Here is an 18,634-nt window from a genome sequence, read left to right as displayed (position 1 = left end):
TTTCTAGAACTATATCAGTATCTCTATACATTATAGCATGGAATAAAGGTACAATAACAGGTCCTGTTTCTAGAACTATATCAGTATCTCTATACATTACAACATGGAATAAAGGTACAATAACAGGTCCTGTTTCTAGAACTATATCAGTATCTCTATACATTACAGCATGGAATAAAGGTACAATAACAGGTCCTGTTTCTAGAACTATATCAGTATCTCTATACATTACAGCATGGAATAAAGGTACAATACCATGTCCTGTTTCTAGAGCTATATCAGTATCTCTTTACATTACAGCATGGAATAAAGGTACAATACCATGTCCTGTTTCTAGAGCTATATCAGTATCTCTATACATTACAGCATGGAATAAAGGTACAATAACATGTCCTGTTTCTGTAGCGTGAGGCAGCTTGATATACAAGTAGTGTACACTCCCTGGTCAGGACGCTACTCTATTGCAGGGCTTTACCCCCAATCTATCTCCTTAATGCTGAGTGCCAAGCAGAGACTTATTTAGTCCCAGTTTTACACTGTTTGTTATGACTCAGCCAAGGATCAATCTCCCAACCTACCAATCTCAGGGCGGACACTCTCACTACAAGGCAAGTTGTTGGTCGAATGAGACACCAAAATATTCTGGACATTCCTCGCGAACACCGTTTTTCCTGCACTTTTGTTGTTGTTGCGTCACATGCAATATCGTCAGAAAATTACTGCCTGGATCAGCTGATGATGATGGAAATTGTCCCGACGTAACTAAACTACTAGACACCAAATGAACCACTTTAATGACAATATTGATTTTAGTTTAATGAATCAAGTTAATGTGACTGTTTCTGTTAGAAGCATTTGATTTTGCAAACTGAAATTACTTTGGATTTGTGTGCCAGTGAAAACTGTTTTCACAACGTAACAATAGACACAAAAAGTTACTTTGTTACACTGTATCTCAGAGATCTGCATCCAAAAAATAGACAGCTGGATCCAGGATTCATACAGAGTTTCAAGTCCAATGTCTAATTGAACTGTTAAATGTTTACCATATGATATAACAATAAACATAAATGCAAGGAAAGAAAAGCAGTGTTTTATGATTGTTACTGAATCCATCAAGACGCCAACCGTGAAAAAAGGTTTAAACATAGTTTCAAAAATCTACTTGTTAGTTTTGTAGCTACAGGTAACTGCCAAAGTGAAGGAAACACCAACATAAAGTGTCTTAATAGGGCGTTGGATCACCATGAGCCAGAAAAGCTTAAATGCATATTGATTCTACAAGATTATAGAACTCTATTGGAGGGATGTGACACCATTCTTCCATAAGAAATATAATAATGTTGTGTTTTGTTAATGGTGGTGTAAAATGCAGTTTCAATCACGGCGCCAGAATTTCCCATAAGTATTCAACTGAGTTGAGATCTGGTGACTGAGACAGCCATGGCATACGGTTTACATCGTTTTCATGCTCAAACCATTCAGTGATCACTCGTGCCCTGTGGACGGGGGTATTGTCATCCTGTAGGGGTATAGCCATGGTAGCCAAAAGAATTGCCTGCCCAGCATTTTTATACATGACCTTAACCATGAAGGGAATTAACTCAAGAATGGGCACTCTTACTGAGAGTTGTGGCTGCTTGGCATGATGTATTATTGTCTCCAACTTCTTGCCCTTTACGCCGTAATCTTTGCCCAATAATGTTTGTGCCATGTTTTGTGCTGCTACCATGTTGTGCTGCTGCCATGTTGTGCTGCTACCATGCTGTTGTCATGTGGTGTAGCTACCATGCTGTGTTGTCATGTGTTGCTGCCATGCTATGTGGTTGTCTTAGGACTCTCTTTATGTAGTGTTGTGGTGTGGTGTCTCTTGTTGTAACGACTGTCGTAGAGAGGGGACCAAGATGCAGCGTGGCACATGTTCATGATTCTTTAACCTGTTGGGTCTAGGGGGCAGCATTTGCACGTCTGGATAAAAAAAATGTACCCGATTTAATCTGGTTACTAATCCTACCCAGTAACTAGAATATGCATATACTTATTATATATGGATAGAAAACACTCTAAAGTTTCCAAAACTGTTTGAATGGTGTCTGTGAGTATAACAGAACTCATTTGGCAGGCAAAACCCTGAGACATTTTCTGACAGGAAGTGGATACCTGATGTGTTGTATTGACTTTAAACCTATCCCATTGAAAAACACAGGGGTTTAGGAATATTTTGGCACTTCCTATTGCTTCCACTAGATGTCACCAGCCTTTACAAAGTGTTTTGAGTCTTCTGGAGGGAGATCTGACCGAACAAGAGCCATGGAACGATGATGGCCCATTAGACACCTTGCGCCGCGAGTTCATGTTGGGTACCCTCGTTCCAATACGTTATAAAAGAGTATGCATTCGTCCACCTTGAATATTATTCATGTTCTGGTTAAAAAAGGCCTTAATGATTTATGCTATACAACGTTTGACATGTTTGAACGAACGGAAATATATTTTTTCCCCTCGTTCATGACGAGAAGTCCGGCTGGCTTACATCATGTGCTAACGAGACGGAGATTTTTGGACATAAATGATGAGCTTTTTTGAACAAAACTACATTCGTTATGGACCTGTGATACCTGGAAGTGACATCTGATGAAGAGAATCAAAGGTAATGGATTATTTACATAGTATTTTCGATTTTAGATCTCCCCAACATGACGTCTAGTCTGTATCGCAACGCGTATTTTTCTGGGCGCAGTGCTCAGATTATTGCAAAGTGTGATTTCCCAGTAAGGTTATTTTTAAATCTGGCAAGTTGATTGCGTTCAAGAGATGTAAATCTATAATTCTTTAAATGACAATATAATATTTTACCAATGTTTTCTAATTTTAATTATTTAATTTGTGACGCTGACTTGACTGCCGGTTATTGGAGGGAAACGATTTCCTCAACATCAATGCCATAGTAAAACGCTGTTTTTGGATATAAATATGAACTTGATAGAACTAAAAATGCATGCATTGTCTAACATAATGTCCTAGGAGTGTCATCTGATGGAGATTGTAAAAGGTTAGTGCATCATTTTAGCTGGTTTTATGGTTTTGGTGACCCTGTCTTTGACTTGACAAAACATTACACACAACTCTTGTAAATGTACTGTCCTAACATACTCTAAATTTATGCTTTCGCCGTAAAACCTTTTTGAAATCGTAAAACGTGGTTAGATTAAGGAGATGTTTATCTTTCAAAGGGTGTAAAATAGTTGTATGTTTGAAAAATTTGAATTTTGACATTTATTTGGATTCAAATTTGCCGCTCTTGAAATGCACCTGCTGTTGATGGAGTGCACCACGGGTGGCACGCTAGCGTCCCACCTAGCCCCAAGAGGTTAATTAAAATCCAACAAACACTCGAACAAAAATAATAAAGCGAAACAAAAGCGCACAGTTCTGTCAGGTGCAAAAACACAAAACAGAAAACAACTACCCACAAACAATCAGAGACAACGACTGACAGCTGCCTCTGATTGGAAACCATACCTGGCCAAAACATAGAAATAAAATGACATAGAATGTCTCTCTCAGGTCAGGGCGTGTCATTTGTCCTATATTTTTATTTTATTGACTTATTTTTAATCCCCCGTCACCACAGGAGGCCTTTTCCCTTTTGGTAGGCGTCATTGTAAATAAGAGTTTGTTCTTTACCTCTACGGGCTAGGGGGCAGTATTGAGAATTAAAAAAAATATATGTGCCCATTTTTAACTGCCTCCTACACCAACTCAGAAGCTAGGATATGCATATTATTAACAGATTTGGATAGAAAACACTCTGAATTTTCAAAACAGTTTGAATGGTGTCTGTAAGTATAACAAAACTCATATGGCAGGCAAAAACCTGAGAAAAATCCAACCAGGAAATTAGAATTTTGTGGCTGTACTATTTTCGAGTCATTGCTAATAGATCACACAGTGACAAAGGATTAATTTCGCACTTCCTACGGCTTCCACTAGATGTCAACGATCTTTATAAAGTTGTTTGAAGCGTCTATGATGAACAGAGACCGGATGACAACAAAGAGAAGTTGACGTCCCTGGGATGTCGTCACTTCATTATTGCACGCACCTGCGTGTGCATGTGAGGCGAGATATTTTTCAAAAACGTTTTTCAAGACACAGGAGAGGTCGGGTTGAAATATTACTGATGTTTCACGTTAAAAATGGCCCTAAAGATTGATGCTAAACAACGTTTGACATGTTTGAACGAACGTAAATAGATTTTTTTTGTACTTTTCGTCATGACTTTTCCCCTCCCGCCCTACATTTTGAGGAGCCTAACAACATGGAACAACTTGGAGTTATTTGGACATAAATTATGAACTTTGTCGAAAGAAACCACATTTGTTGTGGACCTGGAATCCCTGGAAGTGCCTTCTGATGAAGATAATCAAAGGTAAGGGATTATTTACAATAGTATTATTGATATTAGATGGTGCTAACCTGTATATCCTAGCCTATTGTTCTTAGCATGTTCTTAGCATAGCACCCCGTTTATTGCAAAGTGTGATTTCCCAGTAAAGTTATTTTGAAATCTGGCAATGCGGTAGCATTTACGAGATGTTAATCTATAATTCTTTGAATGACAATATTATAATTTACCAATGTTTTCGAATAGTAATTTTGTAAATTGTAACACTGATTCACTGGAAGCATTTGAGGGAGAAAAAAATTCTGAATTTCACCGCTACTGTAAAATGCTGTTTTTGGATATAAATATGAACTTGATGGAACAAAAAATGCATGTATTGTATAACATAATGTCCTAGGAGTGTCATCTGATGAAGATTGTCAAAGGTTAGTGCATAATTTTAGCTGGTTATCTGCTTTTGGTGACGCCTGTCTTTGAATTGACAAAACATTACACACAGCTATTTTCAATGTACTCTCCTAACATAACCTAACTTTATGCTTTCGCCGTAAAGCCTCTGAAATCGGACAATGTGGTTGGATTGAGGAGATGTTTATCTTTCAAATGGTGAAAAATAGTTGATTGTTTGAGAAATTGAAATTATTAGATTCTGCAGTTTTGAATTTCCCGCCGTGGTCACTTGTCAATAAATCCCAATACCGGGATCAGAGCGGGAAGGGGTCCTCAACATTAACTGACTTGCCTTTTGGTTAAATAAAATAAAACATTTAAAGAAATACCACACCTGTGTGTAAGCACCTGCTTTCAATATACTTTGCATCCCTCATTTACTCAAGTGTTTCCCTTTTTTTAGAATGTACCTGTATCTTCCTGCATTATATCTTAACGTAATAATGTGAAAGAAACAGCAGATTATTATCAATGACTATTCAACAGCTCTTACATTTTGTCCACCACAGGAAATCCTCATTGGCACCCGAATTTACAGAATGACCCAATTCTATTATTGTTTCAGGGTAAGCATACAGTATGTAAGAGGGATAACAACATGGTCACTAATGCTGAAAGTAATGGTTTGAGGATGAGGGTTAGAAAAGGGGATCCCTTTCACCACATTGTTACTGTATTATTACCCCTACAGTATGTAGCTTGCCTGTATTACCCTGAAAAAAAACATATAATTACAGTGAATGGGGTAACAAGGCAAAAGTATGTCTTTATGGTGAGAAACAAGAACTTGTTGCCATGTTTTTATCATCTTATTACCCCTTTAGTCCATGCTGTAATGTAAAGTGCTACTGATGCCTCGAAATTGAACCAACCAAAACAAACCATAAACCTACCATATTTGATCTCATAATAATTATCATTAGAGTTGAATAGCTCAAAGCATTTACAGCTTACATCTGAATTCACTTTTTAGCTGACCTACGGTGCTAGGACCCCTAATAATGATCTGTGCATACAATGATTATAATTGACAATGTTCAGACATACTTATAATGATTATGAAAGTGTATAAAGGCTGGAAAATTGCACACATTAAAACATACGTATAACCTTTTTTATAGTTTATAAATGCTTCATAATATAATTTTTTAGAACAAGGTGTTACCAAATCATATGTCATTGAAAGTGAAGTGTCGTGGTACCTTTGGTTGTTTCTCCTGAGGAATCCTCCTTCTTTGGTTTCGACTTATCTCTGGCATTTGTCACTGGCTCTTTCTCTTCAAATTTCTATTAAAAGTTTAATTCGTAGGTTTAAAATGATTATATTGTAACATTGAATCTACATTTCTAGTCTGTTGACGATGAAGCCCATTAGCTTCCATTTTGAATAAGGGCACCTTAATGCCGAGTTTGGCATGCCTAGTTTGGGTTTAATTCATACTAAGGCTGTCATTGTTGTGTTGTGACGGCTATCTTACTGATATTGCCAATGTTACTGTACATCAGGATAGGTGATATGTTTGGAAAAAGTAACTTTACACTTTTAACATAAAAATGTCCCCTATGTTCCCGTTTCAGACCAAATCATATTTGAAGGGCCAGTACAGCCATGTTAAACAGCAGCCATAACATCACCTATTGGTCCACAATAAACTTTTATACTTTTCCAAACTGTACCTCTATAAAATTCAACATCTCGCCCAATAGACTTCATTAGAGCAAGATCACACAATGAGACAGCACAACAGTGGTTGCTATCTTGGATTTTATGGAAGTACATATTTTCATAGTAGCCTACTCAGCATAACCCTAGTCATCACCCACCTTTAGTTCTTCCTGTTTTTCCTGGTGAATATACTCTCCCAAGCCCTTCTCTGGTTTGGAAGGAGATGGAGCCGCAATCTGTGGATGGAGCTTTGGGTCAATAATACATCAACAAATTAGTGATTTCACTAGATCCACAAATGTACACTGAACTTTGTATTGTTTTTCACTTTACATAGTTTATGTTCAAAATGTATATTACAACTAAAACATGCTAGATCTCAACCTTATATAAACATAAACTAAGACATTTAGCTTTGACCTTGAAATGAAACATGGTACATTACAGGAACATGATCAGCATGACCACTGAAGATGTAAATGATGTAAGTGTGTCTTACCCTCTCTGCCCTCTCCTCATTCTTGCCAACATGAGTACATGATACCTCCTCTGGTGGGCCTAGAATGGAGGTTGAGATATAGGACGGTAATAATGGCAGGAGAACAGCAGCAAAAGGGAGAGGCAGTGAAATCAGATACAGTAAAAACAATGTGTGTATGAAATGTATAATCTTCCACCATTATATCACCCACACACCCAGTTCAACACATACTTGTGAAAACAACAATTATTTAATGAACATCCTTATTTGGTAGCTTTTACATTACTGTTTCAACTTGAATATTTTTGTGAGTTATGACATTTAAATCCTTTACATTTAAGTCATTTATCAGACTTGAACTGTAAGGGCAATGACAGGAACTGGTATGAAGAACTTGAAAGTAACTGTCCAGTGAAAATCTGAACTTTAAAAGTTCATATTCTGTTAACTCGGGGTACTAACGTAAGGTTTTGGGTGTTCAGAGCAGCTTCAAGCTGGTGAAGAATGTATGTTTTAAAATCTCAATAGTGTTTCCATTATTTTGACAGTTACCTATATATTCCTGCATTATATCTTAATATTATATTGTGAAGAAAAAACTGCAGGAAAAAAAATAATTAATTACCTTTTCTTTGTAAGCAACGACGCAGGAGATGAGAATCAGGTACAGAGAGTGAAGGTTTTAATTGTTGACGGACATGAAATGGAACAGGAACAGCGTCTGGACAGGAACACATAACAAACACAATAATGCGGACACAGGGAACACAACCAAGGAACAGACAGATATACAGGGGGTAATCAACAAAGTGAAGGAGTCCAGGTGAGTCCAATGTGCGCAGCTGCGCATAATGTGGGAAACAGGTGTGTATGACGACAGGTAGCCTGGCGCCCGAGAGCGGGAACAGGCGTCACATTTGTGGAGGGGAAACTATGTCCTTCATATTGTAATTAATTATAGGTCATATTTCATAGAAATCTGGAAACACTGAAAAGTTACTTAAAAGCTGTAATCCGCATTAGGTTAAAAACCCTCAAAGTGCACTATTTTTTTTTTTAGGAACAATTCACGTGGGGACTGAGGCACTTGTCTTCTCAAAGTGTCTGGGTTTATTGTAAGACCCTTATAATAACACATTTTTAGGCAGCTACTAAAGTACATATTGAAGAGTAATGTAAAATGCACTGAAGGGTAGGTCGTCAAATATAGTAATAAGTCCTTACCCTGAAAACGCTGCAACCTGTTCTGGGCCAACTTCCCTGGAGAGGTAGGCACTTGTGTAGTCAAGGTAACTGGATCTTCTTCTGGCAGAGGGGTCACAACACAATGTTTATCTGTCATGCTTTTCTGTACCTCCTCCTATAGCTGGCTAATCTGTTGTTGCATTGCTTGCATTAACTGCTGTTGATTCAACATGAAACCCAGTAGCATGGCTCCTAGCGCTGCCAAGCCATCAGGAGTGCCAGGCTGTGAACAGGTTTCATGCTAAACCCATTCAGTGATCACTCATGCCCTGTGGATGGGGGTATTGTCATCCTGTGGGGGTATAGCCATGGTTGCCAAAATAATGGCCTGCCCAGTATTTTTATTCATGACCCTAAGCATGAAGGGATGTTAATTGCTTAATTAACTCAGGAACCAAACCTGTGTGGAAGCACCTGCTTTCAATATCATTTTCACGGATCCCTCCGGTTCTGTTGCTCATTCAGTGCACCAGTTGCGGCGGTCTACTTCACCGGCCTCTAGGCACTGAACGGTGTCATTACGCACACCTGGTTCCAATTCCTCACTGATTGTATTTGTATATTTGGGCGGTTGATTATTGTTCCAATGTCCGTTGTTCCTGTGAGTACCTGTGCTGTGCTTTGGCTTTCGTGCCATTAGGATTGTGGATGTACGTATTACGGGTCTCGCCCCGTGTATTTATTTGAGGTACTCCTCAATCTTTTGTTTGGGTTTCAACCCTGTGTTTTGTATACGTGTTTGTTTGGTCTTCGTCCCCGTGCCTTTACATGGCACGCTGCAATTTGGGTCAATAAAAACACCTATTACGCATTCCTGCGCCTGTCTCCCGATCCTTCACACAATGTGACAATACTTTGTATCCCTCATTTACTTAAGTGTTTCCATTATTTTTTCAGTTACCTGTATGTTCCTGCATTATATCTTAATGTAATAATGTGAAAGAAGCAGCAGATTAATCTCAATGACGTAATCAACAGCCCTTACACAAGATGTCCACCACAGGAAATCCCGAAACCTGCCCCTCCGCCTGCCCTGCCGGAAGCTGGGCCCGCGGTTTGAGGGGCCGTTCAAAGACCTGAGGAGAGTGAACGAGGTGTGTTCCAGGATACAGCTTCCCCCCGATTACCGTATTAACCCCTTGTTCCATGTGTCTCTCCTCGGGCCGGTGGTAGTCGGTCCGCTCCAGGGATCTGAGGTGCGGGAGGTTCCTCTGCTCCCTCTGGCCATCGAGGGGGCCCCGGCGTACTCTGTTCGTTCCATCCTTGATTCGAGGAGTCGGACGAGGGGCCTTCAGTACCTTGTGGAGTGGGAGGGGTACGGTCCGGAGGAGAGGTGCTTGGTTCCGGTGGCGGACGTGTTGAACCCTGAACTGTTGCAGGAGTTCCACCCTCTCCGGCCGGATCGCCCTGCACCTCGCCCTCCGGGTCGTCCCCGAGGCCGTTGTCGGCGCGCTGCTGGAGCCGCATGTCATGGGGGCGGGTACGCTCACGACTTTCACCGAAGTCGGCTCCTCTCCTTGTTCGGGCGGCGGTCGGCGGTCGACGTCACCGGGCCTTCTAGCCATCGCCTCTCCATTTTTCTTTGTTACATTTGTTTTGTCTTGTTCCCCGCACACCTGGTTTACATTCCCTAATCACATTGTATATATATATTCCTCTGTTCCCCCCATGTCCTTGTGTGGAATTGTTTTGTTACATGTTCAGTGTGACGCGCCAGGCTGGTTATTTTCCCCCCTGGGTATTCTTGTGTAACCCATAGGAGTTTGGATTATTACGTTTGTTTTTTGTGACTGTATTTTGCGCATTTGTCTTTTGCATTTTGGCTGGAGGTTTGACGCTGTTGCGTCCGTTTGTTGTGCTTCTGCCCAATAAAGAGTGCGCCTGATCACAACTCTCTGCTCTCCTGCACCTGTCTTCAACACCAGTAGTGCAGACGTTGACACTCTCTATACATTACAACATGGAATAAAGGGAAACTAACATGTTCTGTTTCTAGAACTATATCAGTATCTCTATACATTACAGCATGGAATAAAGGTACAATAACAGGTCCTGTTTCTAGAGCTAAATCAGTATCTCTATACATTATAGCATGGAATAAAGGTACAATAACAGGTCCTGTTTCTAGAGCTAAATCAGTATCTCTATACATTACAGCATGGAATAAAGGTACAATAACAGGTCCTGTTTCTAGAGCTATATCAGTATCTCTTTACATTACAGCATGGAATAAAGGTACAATAACATGTCCTGTTTCTAGAGCTAAATCAGTATCTCTATACATTACAGCATGGAATAAAGGTACAATAACAGGTCCTGTTTCTAGAGCTATATCAGTATCTCTTTACATTACAGCATGGAATAAAGGTACAATAACATGTCCTGTTTCTGTAGCGTGAGGCAGCTTGATGTACAAGTAGTGTACACTCCCTGGTCACGCGCTACTCTATTGCAGGGCTTTACCCCCAATCTATCTCCTTAATGCTGAGTGCCAAGCAGAGACTTATTTAGTCCAAGTTTTACACCGTTTGTTATGACTCAGCCAAGGATCAAACTCCCAACCTACCAATCTCAGGGCGGACACTCTCACTACAAGGCAAGTGGTTGGTCGAATGAGACACCAAAATATTCTGGACATTCCTCACGAACACCGTTTTTCCTGCACTTTTGTTGTTGTTGCGTCACATGCAATATCGTCAGAAAATTACTGTCTGGATCAGCTGATGATGATGGAAATTGTCCCGACGTAACTAAACATCTAGACACAAAATGCTCATCCAAGTATTATGTGTAATTATTGAAGAACCACTTTAATGACAATATGTATTTTAGTTTAATGAATCAAGTTAATGTGACTGTTTCTGTTAGAAGCATTTGATTTTGCAAACTGAAATTACTTTGGATTTGTGTGCCAGTGAAAACTGTTTTCACAACGTAACAATAGACACAAAAAGTGACTTTGTTACACTGTATTTCAGAGATCTGCATCCAAAAAATAGACAGCTGGATCCAGGATTCATACAGAGTTTCAAGTCCAATGTCTAATTGAACTGTTAAATGTTTACCATATGATATAACAATAAACATAAATGTAAGGAAAGGAAAGCAGTGTTTTATGATTGTTACTGAATCCATCAAGACGCCAACCGTGAAAAAATGTTTAAACATAGTTTCAAAAATCTACTTGTTAGTTTTGTAGCTACAGGTAACTGCCAAAGTGAAGGACACACCAACATAAAGTGTCTTAATAGGGCGTTGGATCACCATGAGCCAGAAATGCTTAAATGCATTTTGATTCTACAACATTCTACAAGATTATAGAACTCTATTGGAGGGATGTGACACCATTCTTCCATAAGATATATAATATTTTTTTGTTTTGTTAATTACATTTACATTTTACATTTTAGTCATTTAGCAGACGCTCTTATCCAGAGCGACTTACAGTAGTGAATGCATACATTTCATACTTTAAAAAAATAAATAAAACATTCATACTGGCCCCCCGTGGGAATCGAACCCACAACCCTGGCGTTGCAAACACCATGCTCTACCAACTGAGCCACAGGGACAATAAAGGCATTGGAAAACGCAGTTTCAGTCACGGCGCCAGAATTTTCCATAAGTATTCAACTGAGTTGAGATCTGGTGACAGACAGCCATGGCATATGGTTTACATCGTTTTCATGCTCAAACCATTCAGTGATCACTCGTGCCCTGCGGACGGGGGTATTGTCATCCTGTGGGGGTATAGCCATGGTAGCCAAAGGAATGGTCTGCCCAGCATTTTTCTACATGACCTTAACCATGAAGGGAGGTTAATTGCTTAATTAACTCAAGAATGGGCACTCTTACTGAGAGTTGTGGCTGCTTGGCGTGATGTATTATTGTCTCCAACTTCTTGCCCTGAACGCCGTAATCTTTGCCCAATAATGTTTGTTCCATGTTTGTGCTGCTACCATGTTGTGCTGCTGCCATGTTGTGTTGCTACCATGTTGTTGTCATGTGGTGTAGCTACCATGCTGTGTTGTCATGTGTTGCTGCCATGCTATGTGGTTGTCTTAGGACTCTCTTTATGTAGTGTTGTGGTGTCTCTTGTTGTACGTGTGTTTTGTCCTATATTTTTAATCCCCCGTCACCACAGGAGGCCTTTTCCCTTTTGGTAGGCCGTCATCGTAAACAAGAGTTTGTTCTTAACTGACTTGCCTTTTGGTTAAAAAAATAAAAAAATAAAAAAAAATACCACACCTGTGTGTAAGCACCTGCTTTCAATATACTTTGTATCCCTCATTTACTCAAGCGTTTCCCTTTTTTTAGAATTTACATGTATGTTCCTGCATTATATCTTAACGTAATAATGTGAAAGAAACAGCAGATTATTATCAATGACTTATCAACAGCTCTTACATGTTGTCCACCACAGGAAATCCTCATTGGCACCCAAATTTACAGAATGACCCAATTCTATTATTGTTTCAGGGTAAGCATACAGTATGTAAGAGGGATAACAACATGGTGACTAACTGTCACGTCCTGACCAGTAAAAGGGGTTATTTGTCATTATAGTTTGGTCAGGCCGTGGCAGGCGGTGTTTGTATTGTGTGTTTTGGTTTTTGATTTTTGTTCTATGTTTTCTATATCTTGGGTTAAATCTAGTTTTCTATTTCTATGTTGGTTTTTGTGCATGACCTCCAATTAGAGGCAGCTGGTTGTCGTTGTCTCTAATTGGAGGCCATATTCAGTTGATGTTGTTTTACTTGTGTTTTGTGGGTGGTTATTTTCTGTATAGCCTGTGAGCCTTATGGAACTGTTTTTCGTCGTTTGTTTATTTTGTTTAAGTGTTTTCTTTAAATAAATTAAGAAGATGAGCACTTTACCCGCTGCGCCTTGGTCCAATCCTTATTATGTCTATGACACCAACGCTGAAAGTAATGGTTTGAGGATGAGGGTTAGAAAAGGGGATCCCTGTCACCACATTGTTATTGTATTATTACCCCTATAGTATGTAGCTTGCCTGTATTACCCTGAAAAAAATACATATAATTACAGTGAATGGTGTAACTAGGAAATAGTATGTCTTTATGGTGAGAAACAAGAACTTGTTGAATGTTTTTATCATCTTATTACCCCTTTAGTCCATGCTGTAATGTAAAGTGCTACTGATGCCTCGAAATTGAACCAACCAAAACAAACCCTAAACCTACCATATTTGATCTCATAATAATTATCATTAGAGTTGAATAGCTCAAAGCATTTACAGCTTACATCTGAATTCACTTTTTAGCTGACCTACGGTGCTAGGACCCCTAATAATGATCTGTGCATACAATGATTATAATTGACAATGTTCAGACATACTTATAATGATTATGAAAGTGTATAAAGGCTGGAAAATTGCACACATTAAAACATACGTATAACCTTTTTTATAGTTTATAAATGCTTCATAATATAATTTTTTAGAACAAGGTGTTACCAAATCATATGTCATTGAAAGTGAAGTGTCGTGGTACCTTTGGTTGTTTCTCCTGAGGAATCCTCCTTCTTTGGTTTCGACTTATCTCTGGCATTTGTCACTGGCTCTTTCTCTTCAAATTTCTATTAAAAGTTTAATTCGTAGGTTTAAAATGATTATATTGTAACATTGAATCTACATTTCTAGTCTGTTGACGATGAAGCCCATTAGCTTCCATTTTGAATAAGGGCACCTTAATGCCGAGTTTGGCATGCCTAGTTTGGGTTTAATTCATACTAAGGCTGTCATTGTTGTGTTGTGACGGCTATCTTACTGATATTGCCAATGTTACTGTACATCAGGATAGGTGATATGTTTGGAAAAAGTAACTTTACACTTTTAACATAAAAATGTCCCCTATGTTCCCGTTTCAGACCAAATCATATTTGAAGGGCCAGTACAGCCATGTTAAACAGCAGCCATAACATCACCTATTGGTCCACAATAAACTTTTATACTTTTCCAAACTGTACCTCTATAAAATTCAACATCTCGCCCAATAGACTTCATTAGAGCAAGATCACACAATGAGACAGCACAACAGTGGTTGCTATCTTGGATTTTATGGAAGTACATATTTTCATAGTAGCCTACTCAGCATAACCCTAGTCATCACCCACCTTTAGTTCTTCCTGTTTTTCCTGGTGAATATACTCTCCCAAGCCCTTCTCTGGTTTGGAAGGAGATGGAGCCGCAATCTGTGGATGGAGATTTGGGTCAATAATACATCAACAAATTAGTGATTTCACTAGATCCACAAATGTACACTGAACTTTGTATTGTTTTTCACTTTACATAGTTTATGTTCAAAATGTATATTACAACTAAAACATGCTAGATCTCAACCTTATATAAACATAAACTAAGACATTTAGCTTTGACCTTGAAATGAAACATGGTACATTACAGGAACATGATCAGCATGACCACTGAAGATGTAAATGATGTAAGTGTGTCTTACCCTCTCTGCCCTCTCCTCATTCTTGCCAACATGAGTACATGATACCTCCTCTGGTGGGCCTAGAATGGAGGTTGAGATATAGGACGGTAATAATGGCAGGAGAACAGCAGCAAAAGGGAGAGGCAGTGAAATCAGATACAGTAAAAACAATGTGTGTATGAAATGTATAATCTTCCACCATTATATCACCCACACACCCAGTTAAACACATACTTGTGAAAACAACAATTATTTAATGAAGATCCTTATTTGGTCGATTTTACATTACTGTTTCAACTTGAATATTTTTGTGAGTTATGACATTTAAATCCTTTACATTTAAGTCATTTATCAGACTTGAACTGTAAGGGCAATGACAGGAACTGGTATGAAGAACTTGAAAGTAACTGTCCAGTGAAAATCTCAACTTTAAAAGTTCATATTCTGTTAACTCGGGGGACTAATGTAAGGTTTTGGGTGTTCAGAGCAGCTTCAAGCTGGTGAAGAATGTATGTTTTAAAATCTCAATAGTGTTTCCATTATTTTGACAGTTACCTATATGTTCCTGCATTATATCTTAATATAATATTGTGAAGAAAAAACTGCAGGAAAAAAATAATTAATTACCTTTTCTTTGTAAGCAACGACGCAGGAGATGAGAATCAGGTACAGAGAGTGAAGGTTTTAATTGTTGACGGACATGAAATGGAACAGGAACAGCGTCTGGACAGGAACACATAAAAAAAACAATAATGCGGACACAGGGAACACAACCAAGGAACAGACAGATATACAGGGGGTAATCAACAAAGTGAAGGAGTCCAGGTGAGTCCAATGTGCGCAGCTGCGCATAATGTGGGAAACAGGTGTGTATGACGACAGGTAGCCTGGCGCCCGAGAGCGGGAACAGGCGTCACATTTGTGGAGGGGAAACTATGTCCTTCATATTGTAATTAATTATAGGTCATATTTCATAGAAATCTGGAAACACTGAAAAGTTACTTAAAAGCTGTAATCCGCATTAGGTTAAAAACCCTCAAAGTGCACTATTTTTTTTTTAATGAACAATTCACGTGGGGACTGAGGCACTTGTCTTCTCAAAGTGTCTGGGTTTATTGTAAGACCCTTATAATAACACATTTTTAGGCAGCTACTAAAGTACATATTGAAGAGTAATGTAAAATGCACTGAAGGGTAAGTCGTCAAATATAGTAATAAGTCCTTACCCTGAAAACGCTGCAACCTGTTCTGGGCCAACTTCCCTGGAGAGGTAGGCACTTGTGTAGTCAAGGTAACTGGATCTTCTTCTGGCAGAGGGGTCACAACACAATGTTTATCTGTTATGCTTTTCTGTACCTCCTCCTATAGCTGGCTAATCTGTTGTTGCATTGCTTGCATTAACTGCTGTTGATTCAACATGAAACCCAGTAGCATGGCTCCTAGCGCTGCCAAGCCATCAGGAGTGCCAGGCTGTGAACAGGTTTCATGCTAAACCCATTCAGTGATCACTCATGCCCTGTGGATGGGGGTATTGTCATCCTGTGGGGGTATAGCCATGGTTGCCAAAATAATGGCCTGCCCAGTATTTTTATTCATGACCCTAAGCATGAAGGGATGTTAATTGCTTAATTAACTCAGGAACCAAACCTGTGTGGAAGCACCTGCTTTCAATATCATTTTCACGGATCCCTCCGGTTCTGTTGCTCATTCAGTGCACCAGTTGCGGCGGTCTACTTCACCGGCCTCTAGGCACTGAACGGTGTCATTACGCACACCTGGTTCCAATTCCTCACTGATTGTATTTGTATATTTGGGCGGTTGATTATTGTTCCAATGTCCGTTGTTCCTGTGAGTACCTGTGCTGTGCTTTGGCTTTCGTGCCATTAGGATTGTGGATGTATCGTATTACGGGTCTCGCCCCGTGTATTTATTTGAGGTACTCCTCAATCTTTTGTTTGGGTTTCAACCCTGTGTTTTGTATACGTGTTTGTTTGGTCTTCGTCCCCGTGCCTTTACATGGCACGCTGCAATTTGGGTCAATAAAAACACCTATTACGCATTCCTGCGCCTGTCTCCCGATCCTTCACACAATGTGACAATACTTTGTATCCCTCATTTACTTAAGTGTTTCCATTATTTTTTCAGTTACCTGTATGTTCCTGCATTATATCTTAATGTAATAATGTGAAAGAAGCAGCAGATTAATCTCAATGACGTAATCAACAGCCCTTACACAAGATTTCCACCACAGGAAATCCCGAAACCTGCCCCTCCGCCTGCCCTGCCGGAAGCTGGGCCCGCGGTTTGAGGGGCCGTTCAAAGACCTGAGGAGAGTGAACGAGGTGTGTTCCAGGATACAGCTTCCCCCCGATTACCGTATTAACCCCTTGTTCCATGTGTCTCTCCTCGGGCCGGTGGTAGTCGGTCCACTCCAGGGATCTGAGGTGCGGGAGGTTCCTCTGCTCCCTCTGGCCATCGAGGGGGCCCCGGCGTACTCTGTTCGTTCCATCCTTGATTCGAGGAGTCGGACGAGGGGCCTTCAGTACCTTGTGGAGTGGGAGGGGTACGGTCCGGAGGAGAGGTGCTTGGTTCCGGTGGCGGACGTGTTGAACCCTGAACTGTTGCAGGAGTTCCACCCTCTCCGGCCGGATCGCCCTGCGCCTCGCCCTCCGGGTCGTCCCCGAGGCCGTTGTCGGCGCGCTGCTGGAGCCGCATGTCATGGGGGCGGGTACGCTCACGACTTTCACCGAAGTCGGCTCCTCTCCTTGTTCGGGCGGCGGTCGGCGGTCGACGTCACCGGGCCTTCTAGCCATCGCCTCTCCATTTTTCTTTGTTACATTTGTTTTGTCTTGTTCCCCGCACACCTGGTTTACATTCCCTAATCACATTGTATATATATATTCCTCTGTTCCCCCCATGTCCTTGTGTGGAATTGTTTTGTTACATGTTCAGTGTGACGCGCCAGGCTGGTTATTTTCCCCCCTGGGTATTCTTGTGTAACCCATAGGAGTTTGGATTATTACGTTTGTTTTTTGTGACTGTATTTTGCGCATTTGTCTTTTGCATTTTGGTTTGGAGGTTTGACGCTGTTGCGTCCGTTTGTTGTGCTTCTGCCCAATAAAGAGTGCGCCTGATCACAACTCTCTGCTCTCCTGCACCTGTCTTCAACACCAGTAGTGCAGACGTTGACACTCTCTATACATTACAACATGGAATAAAGGGAAACTAACATGTTCTGTTTCTAGAACTATATCAGTATCTCTATACATTACAGCATGGAATAAAGGTACAATAACAGGTCCTGTTTCTAGAGCTAAATCAGTATCTCTATACATTACAGCATGGAATAAAGGTACAATAACATGTCCTGTTTCTAGAGCTATATCAGTATCTCTATACATTACAGCATGGAATAAAGGTACAATAACATGTCCTGTTTCTGTAGCGTGAGGCAGCTTGATGTACAAGTAGTGTACACTCCCTGGTCACGCGCTACTCTATTGCAGGGCTTTACCCCCAATCTATCTCCTTAATGCTGAGTGCCAAGCAGAGACTTATTTAGTCCAAGTTTTACACCGTTTGTTATGACTCAGCCAAGGATCAAACTCCCAACCTACCAATCTCAGGGCGGACACTCTCACTACAAGGCAAGTGGTTGGTCGAATGAGACACCAAAATATTCTGGACATTCCTCACGAACACCGTTTTTCCTGCACTTTTGTTGTTGTTGCGTCACATGCAATATCGTCAGAAAATTACTGTCTGGATCAGCTGATGATGATGGAAATTGTCCCGACGTAACTAAACATCTAGACACAAAATGCTCATCCAAGTATTATGTGTAATTATTGAAGAACCACTTTAATGACAATATGTATTTTAGTTTAATGAATCAAGTTAATGTGACTGTTTCTGTTAGAAGCATTTGA

General features: G+C 40.1%; 1 protein-coding gene across 5 annotated transcripts in view; it reads right to left on the bottom strand.

Moving 5' to 3' along the window:
• Window positions 1-18,634, bottom strand: part of LOC106597511 (interferon-induced very large GTPase 1) — a 39,364-nt gene that overhangs the window by 5,710 nt on the left and 15,020 nt on the right. For 3 of the 5 annotated variants that reach the window (XM_045711694.1, XM_045711693.1, XM_045711695.1), the window contains 10 exons: window positions 15,932-16,012; window positions 15,333-15,428; window positions 14,727-14,785; window positions 14,386-14,463; window positions 13,764-13,848; window positions 8,230-8,310; window positions 7,631-7,726; window positions 7,024-7,082; window positions 6,683-6,760; window positions 6,061-6,145 (listed from right to left, as the gene is read on the bottom strand). In XM_045711694.1, coding sequence (XP_045567650.1) covers window positions 6,061-6,145; window positions 6,683-6,760; window positions 7,024-7,082; window positions 7,631-7,726; window positions 8,230-8,310; window positions 13,764-13,848; window positions 14,386-14,463; window positions 14,727-14,785; window positions 15,333-15,428; window positions 15,932-16,012 — 798 coding nt within the window. The remainder of the gene's footprint in view (window positions 1-6,060; window positions 6,146-6,682; window positions 6,761-7,023; window positions 7,083-7,630; window positions 7,727-8,229; window positions 8,311-13,763; window positions 13,849-14,385; window positions 14,464-14,726; window positions 14,786-15,332; window positions 15,429-15,931; window positions 16,013-18,634) is intronic. The other 2 variants (XM_045711697.1, XM_045711696.1) reach the window with 2 other exon arrangements.

This window comes from Salmo salar, unplaced genomic scaffold (genome assembly GCF_905237065.1).
Source record: "Salmo salar unplaced genomic scaffold, Ssal_v3.1, whole genome shotgun sequence".
Lineage (NCBI taxonomy): Eukaryota > Metazoa > Chordata > Actinopteri > Salmoniformes > Salmonidae > Salmo > Salmo salar.
The sequence above is the reverse complement of the archived record's forward strand: the minus strand, read 5'-3'. Positions and strand labels throughout refer to the sequence as shown.